The sequence below is a fragment of the Triticum aestivum genome, chromosome 3B (assembly GCF_018294505.1).
Source record: "Triticum aestivum cultivar Chinese Spring chromosome 3B, IWGSC CS RefSeq v2.1, whole genome shotgun sequence".
Lineage (NCBI taxonomy): Eukaryota > Viridiplantae > Streptophyta > Magnoliopsida > Poales > Poaceae > Triticum > Triticum aestivum.
In genome coordinates, this window is record NC_057801.1 from 285,718,431 (window position 1) to 285,726,661 (window position 8,231).

Consider the following 8,231-nt stretch of genomic DNA (forward strand, 5'->3'; position numbering starts at 1 on the left):
AAGCAATCACATTACTAGACATGTCATCAGTACAAAGGAAGGACTCTCAAAGTGGCCGAAGTCCTAACGAGCCCAAGGCTACGCTACCAGTATGTCATGTGATATGGCAGAGCACCAAAAAGCATGCAATTCATCAAGACATTGATGTCAACGCATGCCACTTACACTCTCCCACGAAGATGGTAGAGACACCAAGTGCTTAAAGATGGTCGAAGCATACCGCGGATGCACCAAGCCCCCTTCAAGGAAAGCTCCAAGAGGAAGTTGTCGAGAGCATCCTCCACCACCCAAAAGTAACGGGAAGGCCTCGCTCGCTCGTGCAAGGAAGCATGCAGGATGCACCAAATTCAAGCACAAGGCATACGAGAAAACAAAGCACCGCACACAAGGCCAAAGAAACGGTCATCAAAATATGTACTCCCTCCGTCTCAAAATTTGAACTAATTTAGTACTAAATCAGCGACACTTAAGCCAACTCCACCACGCGACTTCAAATTATCCGGGTCTGTCCGTTTGGGGCTAAACGGACATATGAGACGGCCCAACGCACGACATCATCTGTAAAAAGCGTCCGTTTTTTTGTCCGTCTCATCCCATCCTAGACGCAAATTTAAGCTGGGTTTGCGGTTGAAGCGGACACTTTGGGCTGCGTCCTCGTCCGGCCTCGCCCGCCTGCATGTGCCCCTGGCCCGCCTGTCAATGAAACCAAAGGAGCCCACCCACCCACCCATCCCTTTCTCTTTCCTCCTTTTCTCTGTACCTCCTGCTCGGCACGCAGTTCGACGGCCGGCCGGGCATGGCCGCGCGCAGGCAAGCAGGCGGGGCCGTGCCGTGAGCGAGGCGGCCCAGGCTCGTAGCCGGGGAGGCGGGGCCGCGGTGAGGCGTGCGCGGCGCCGGCGAGGCATGCTGAGGCAGGCGCGGGGCACGGCTGCGGACGATCATGGCGCGGGCGGGGCGAGAGCGAGGCTGGCGCAAGCGGGGCGAGGCGGGGGCTGGCGGGGCGAGGGTGAGGCGCGGTGGGCGGCGGCTGCAGGGCCAAGCGGGCGCGGCGCCGCGGCGGCGGCGACGGCGAGCGCAACACAACCGAGCGAGTGGCAAGCACGGCAGGCGGCTGCAGGGCGGGGCGGAGCGCGTGCGGGCGCGACCGTGCTCACGTCGAGCGGGGCGGGGCGAAGCGTGCGCGGGCGTGGCCGAGCTCGCGGCGGCCGGGGCCGGGGTGCGGCGCAGCGGCCGGGGCGGGGCGGAGCGCACCCGCGGCATCAGGGCGAGGCATGCCAGGCGGCGGGCGAGCTCTGTGCGCGCTGCTGCCCAGCGAGCACGGCGGGCGTGCACGCTTGCTAGCTAGCTAGCCAGGCGCGGTCGTTGCTTGCTAGCTAGCTAGCTACGCACGCGAGGGTGAGCCGGCTGGACGGCGTGCAGGCACGGGCGAGCTCGACTGCGACGGCTGCATCGGCGAGGCTAGAGCGCGAGCTCGCGGGCAGGCGAGGCGCACGGTCTGGGCGGACAGTTTTGGGGTCGGTCGGCGGCGTTGGGCGACTTCAACTAGACCCGGACATGCACGTCCGTTTTGACACCCATTGCCACCCCAAACGGACAAAATCCGGACAAAACGGACGTCCGTTTGGGGTCTTGCAGTGGAGTTGGCCTTACAGAGAGTACTGGCACCAGACTATCAAGGGCCTTTTATTTCCAGGATTAATAGAACGCATATAGTGTCATGACATTTGGAATCCTACACAAATAAAAAGCAATCAATCGGTAATAGAAATTGTTTGGTTCCATCAAAGAGATAACACAGAAATTGACAGCAAGCGAAAGGACGATACAACATGTAACACTGAAAGAAAAGTAACGAGCGAGACGGATACAACATGTAACACTGAAAGAAAAGTAACTAGCTGAGACGGGAAACACGGCAACACTAGAACATGCAAGGCTGAAAGACAAAAGCACGAGACATTAAAAGGGACCCGTAATACAATATCTCAATCCACTGATATCAAGAATAAACAACACAAACCTCACATCTATTCTTACACCACCATTTTTGTCAAAAAAAGGCCTCATCATGGAAGGGAGTTGGAAGCGATCATTGCATCTCTCGAGGATACTAGTTGAAGATCCATTTTCAGTCTCAAGACTGACTTCCTTGCGAGCTTCCTCTTCTCATCCCTCTCTAATCTTTTGTACATTAAAAACATCTTTACTAGCCCACTGTACCGGTAGTATGAAACTGGCAAAGTGGATCTCCTACATGACACAATTGCGACAGGTCACGTCACAGTTTAACTGCCTCCCTTCTGCTTGAGGGTAATCTTGTCTCCCAAGCTGAGCGCAATTCCTTGGGTCTTGCTCCTTATTCTGATGTAACCGCTGAGCTTGCCATCAACTTGCTTCTCAATGCTAATGTTCACCAAAGCATCTTCTCCAAACACACTCTTTGCGTAAAGATTTGCGGCAAGGAAACCGCATTCACCATCAAGCGCAGACCTGATATCAGGTTACCGTTTCAGAAGTAGGTAACTCCATCAGTAATCAGATAAGGAAGAGAAAGCCTGGAATAAAGATGGAAGACCGCAACTTACGGTGGTGTTAGACACTTCATGTTTGTTGACTTGATAACATGATTCAAGAATTCCTTCTCGTCTTGAATTACTGTATTAACGGCAACCTGGACGAAAAGGAAATAGTTGTTATATAAACTGAAATAAGGAGCAACAACAGATTCATCAACACGAAGCAGTGTGACAAGACAACTCAATAAACTAGAGATGATACATCGTGCATTGCTGTGAGAATTGGTTGCAATTGTTTCAATTAGATTTGGTTGTATGATTAGATTGTCAATATGAGAATTGAAACTAAAATGCATGCAAGTTAGCTGTAGAATACTTATTTAATCTGAGTAGCATGCATGGTGTATGTTAAATGTGGGTCTTTTACCATGTATGGTGGCATTGGTGGGTTTGCATAGTTGCATGGTGAGAGAATTAGAGTTAGTGTGGATCAACTATTTAGGTATATAGAATTCCATATCAACCAGGTGCAATGACAACAGTACCCTTATTCCAAACAGTTTTCAAAGCAAAACTACACAAAAATCATGAACCAAACTGAAAAGTAGGAAGTCTGATTGAGCATACTTTTAAAAGATTTAACAGCTTCAGCTAGAGATTTTGCAATTGGAAAGGAAAACATCTTGCAAAGAGGTTTTGCAATGACTGAATTGTAGAAAGAAGCCAATTACCTTGTTCTCCCACTCAAATTCTGCCCACATGTTCCGGAAAGTAACATCTGCACATGTAGCAGGTGAGATATAATCCATGATGTCAATGTGAATATCATTCAGGACAACCACTGATCTTTCCATCACATTGGAAGTCTCGTAGACTATGTTCCCAAATATGACTCCAGTCTCTGTGGAAGAAACCTTGATATTAGCACGAATTTGCTTGCTTGACTCAGGAGCCAACGTATAGTTCTGAGGGCGGTCAACAAGCTTGAGGTCTCCCATTGTAGCTAATTCCAAACACAGGTTCTGAAGTGTCTCCTTTGTACGGTTTATGACAGTAACATCAAGTACAATATCATAATGATGAACTGTCACAAACGCTTCAGCATATACAGGATCACTGAAGCCAGTCAACTGAAGAATGCGGTTAAGCCTGTTTGCATCATCGGTTTCCTTACTGAATCCACCAGTTGCAGCCTTCAAATCATCTTGGACCTCATCTTCCAACTCAAGCTGGCTCATGCCCTAGGAAACAAAAATCGACAATTTAAAGAACAGAGGGAACAGATATAGAAGAGCATTTTACTAAATCATATTCTTTTTTTGACGGTTACTAGATCATACGTATTCTCGAAGCAACAATATGGTTTACGTGTATCACTATTACACATGCTCATAATGCTGTTGAAATAACTACCAGCTTTTCCTCTGCCCAAATATCAACAAAAAAAAAAACTTTCTAGCCAAGGATACAAACTTCTGAAAGATCTGACTAATCTTACATATCTACGAGAAATCAAATCCAATAAACATGCCAAAACCTTTCATGTTATAACAAGGCTGCTCAAACTGAGCAACGGCACAAAACGCAAACATAGACTAGTCAAGTAACATTCACAATATTGTGTTGTATACTCATACAAAAAGGAGAAAAAGAAAACACTTATTATATTGCTTCATCAGAAAATAAATACACCACGAGATTCTAGTGGAAATAAAAAAACTAAGAACTGGTTACACAGGGAAAGTCCCAGAATTGTAGTAAGACTGAAGGACAGGAAAAACCACGACAGCTATTATTTAGAACTTCAGATATTATTTAAGGTCATGAGAGAAGCCACAGAATGTAACAGTTTGTTGCAAGATGCAAGAAAGAAAGATAATGCTCCTATTGCATGTAATATGCAGTAACTTGAGAATATATGTCAATAGAGTTGTAATGCAAGCACCAAGTAATGAATTTATTGTTCATTTTAGAACAGAATGATTGAACGCTTGTGGGCTAGCTTGCGAGCATGCATTAGACAAAGACAAATGTTGCAATTTGCATAATGCAAAAGCAACAACTAGTAAGCAAGTTTCTCTTACCCTTCTGCTCTTCAGGTGGTAGAAATCAATAAGATCATCTGGCTGGGCATGAGAGATCTGTGATTTGGCTTTCATCTCCTCTGTCTCCCTGAATTGCTTCTCAGCAAGCATCTTGGCAAAACTCTGCCTACATGACTGCAGCCAAATCTTTCTCACATCATCACCAGTATTGCAAAGCAGCCGCACACAAAGCACGATCCTGTCATATGAATCATTATCAATCGGTTGGGGAAGGTACGAGGATAGCCCCAGCTGCAGAATGGATGTCATGACCATCAAGGCCCCAGTACAAGCCTTGTTTGCTTCAGCCTTTGATGGCTGCACCTCCTCCAGCCTCAATACCAATTTGGTAAGCGTACAGGCAACAACTGCAGCCAAGAAGAAATCACCTGACAGAATGAGTGATCTGAGATTCAGGGTCGATGCCAATGATCCAGCAGTAACTGGTGGAGTCGAAATGGCCTCAGTAGCAGCACTCTGTGTGGCGTAAGTGCCATCTGCAAGAACAACAGGCCGCCTGGAAGACACAGTGACAGAGTTCACCATCGGCTGGGTTGGCTTGGAGGAATCAGTTGTCTCGCCTTCCTCTGAGAGAGTGAACAATGGTAGATCCCCAAGGCACTGCTTGATGGTAGTAATGGCACTCTCGACCTCCGATAACGACAGGGAGTACTCACCAAGAATCCAGAGAGCGATTGAACAGACACGGGATGCACGGATCTGATAAAAGGTATCGCTCAGTCTCTGGACCATGGACACACGCAGCTTGGGATTAGTCTCAATGATCTCACGCACAAACAAAACAACATCAACTGCTGCCGCGACATTAGTGTCACCAAGGAAGTCCATGAGGAGGTGCACCACCGACCCAGCTACCTCTGGGTACTCTACAGCACATGCATGGATCGCTTGCACCAGCATCTGGCGGTACTCGCCACCCTTCTCAAGTTCCCCTGATTGTGTCTTGACCACTTCCTTCTTGAGGTAAAGCACCACCTCCTCCACATTACGAGGAGTGAGCAGATCGAGCACTAAATCCAGCACCTTCCTCTTGACATCTAAGTTCGGGCTGGAAAGTGCACGCAGCACATCCATCACTACATCCACCATCACATCCCGGTGTGCCGTGCGCAGCTCATTCAGACGGTCCAGGAGAATGAGCCGGACATTGTTGTCACTCTGCGATGAGAGGAGCTGGCAGTATGTGTTGGCAACAGCGCGCACAGCAGTGGGCGCCGAGGAGAGGGACACCAGCGCCCCAGCACACTCATAAACAACAGCTGTGCTGGGAGAAGAAAGAAGGGATATTATGATCTTGATATACCTGCCCTTGTCCGCACGGTTTGGAGAGCGGCAGACCTTGCGGATGAGGTCTACGGCGGCCATCTGCAGGAGATCGGGCCACTCGGTAACACGTTCCGCGTTGGAGAATAGGTACGCAACAGCACGTTCCTGACCACAGAGGCAGAGCATGAGGAAAGCGTTCCGCCGCGCGGAGGCGTCCTGCTCAGAAGCGAGCGCGCGCTCAACGAGCTCGGGAGCGTCAGGGATGAGCTGGTCGCCGTGTGGGAGGCGGTAGATCGCCGAGATGGCGGAGAGCGCGTGGCGGCGGATGAAGTGGTGGCGGTGCTCGAGATTCTCGAGAATGGAAGGAACGAGCGGCTCAAGCACCTCCGGCTCGGAGAGGCGGCAGAGGAACCGCAGCGTGACGCCCCGGATGTACTCATTGGGGTGCTGCAGGTTGTTGCGGAGATTCTGGCAGATGAGGATCATCTCCGGGAGGACGCGGCCAGCGGCGTCGCGCTTGTCAATGATCTCGAGGTAGAGGAGCAGAAGCTTCTGGATGGTGTGGTCCTCGGAGGGGAGGACGTAGCGGACGACGGTGATGAAGAGCGTCGGCAGGGTCTCACCATTGAGGAGGAGCATGATGGCGCGCTTCATGGCCTCGACCTTGGCGGCGACGTCGCTGCCCTCCAGATCCGCCTTGATCTCATTCGCCATGGCGGCGGAGCCCTTGTCGAAGTGGACTAGCAGCGTGCACGGCTTGTCCATGGCGCCGGATCTGCCGTGCACCCGCGCCGGAGGGCGACGGCGGGTGGGGTATTGGTGGTTGGATCTGCGGCGGAGGTGGATGGGGATCTGGGAGCGGGAGGAGGGGGGGAGTGGTTGACAGGGGCGAAGAGGCGAGAGGCCAACTGAAAAATAGTTCTATGACACCGGGTCCAAATCTCTCGAATGTTAACCCATCCGGATGCACAACACGTTTTTCCTAGTCTGGATGCATAACACGTGGCCATCACAATCTCAAAGCAGCCAGTTTTTTTTTTTACATAATCTCAAAGCAGCCAACTCATTCTCACCCTTATTCTCTTCCACTGCATTTAGTTTGGTAACCAAGTGAAATGAAATGTAATGTGCACGAGTTAAAAAATGAATGGAATGCTTTCATTCTTGCACGGAAGGCTTCGACGAGGCCCTTCGAGAGGCATGGCAATGTGATAGCGACACTGTCGACCCTTTCACAAGGCTAGACGCTCTTTTTAGAAACACGGTGACATTCTTCCAAGCGTGGGGTCAACGCAAGGTTGAAACATCAAGACATTGATGGCGGTGGCGAACTGGGTGATACTTAGGCTCGACCAAGCGCAAGAAGTTTGGCATCTTACCGGTCAGGAACTATGGCTAAGGAGATCCCTCAAGTTAGCGCTCCTCGAATTGGCGTCACTGGAAAGGACTATCAATCGGCAATTCACGCATCAAATGGCTCAAAGAGGGAGACGTGAACACAAAACTATTCCAGGTAGTGGCCAGTGGTCGAAAATCTAAAAACTTCGTTCCTAAAGTACGACACGGCTCGGAGATCATTACTGAGCAAGGTAGAATTATGGAGGTCTTCTCGGAGGCTTACGACAACCTGTTGGACAAGGCACCTGCGCGGGATCACACGCTTGATCTAGATTACCTGGACATGTCCCAACTTGACCTCACCGAGCTTGAGGAGATCTTCACAGAAGACGAAATCTGGCAAGTCATCAAAGAACTACCTCCGGATAGAGCTCCCGGACCGGACTGATTCATTGGAATGTTTTACCACAAAGCTTGGCCTGTGATAAAGAATGATCTCATGCCGGCTCTACTCAAGCTCTTCATTGGCGACGGACGGGGTTTTGGAAAATTAAACAAAGAGCATATCGCGCGTATCCCCAAAATGGCATGAGGCGATGGATGTTGGTGATTACAGACCGATCAGCCTCCCGCATAGCTTCTCCAAACTGTTTGCCAATGCGCTAGCTATGAGAGCTCGCAAGAAGATGCATGAGATTGTCTGCGTCAACTAGTCGGCATTCATCAAAGGCAGGAGCATCCACGACATCTATTTGCTGGTACGTCAAGTGGCGCGAAAATTCACGCTCCAAGGTGCCTAGAATTTTCCTCAAACTTGACATTTCCAAGGCCTTCGACTCCCTATCTTGGCCATTCCTTATGGAGGTGTTGAGGGCACGGGGGTTCGATAGTAAATGGGGGTTCTGGGTGACCACCCTTCTGGCCAAGGCGGGCACCAAAATCATTGTGAACGGGGCTTTAGGAACATCAACTTCACATGCCCAAGGACTGTGGCAGGGGGACTCGA

The 8,231-nt window shown here is 50.0% G+C and overlaps 1 protein-coding gene across 1 annotated transcript; it reads right to left on the reverse strand.

The window, feature by feature from the left end:
- Positions 1 to 1,937: 1,937 nt before the first annotated feature.
- On the reverse strand, positions 1,938 to 6,808 carry LOC123069735 (coatomer subunit beta-2). Its single transcript, XM_044492669.1, has 4 exons — positions 4,601 to 6,808; positions 3,248 to 3,757; positions 2,586 to 2,671; positions 1,938 to 2,490 (listed from the first exon to the last, which is right to left on the reverse strand). Exons 1-4 carry the CDS (start codon positions 6,650 to 6,652, stop codon positions 2,286 to 2,288), a joined length of 2,853 nt encoding a protein of 950 aa, XP_044348604.1. The 5' UTR covers positions 6,653 to 6,808; the 3' UTR covers positions 1,938 to 2,285.
- Between the last annotated feature and the right edge of the window lie 1,423 nt (positions 6,809 to 8,231).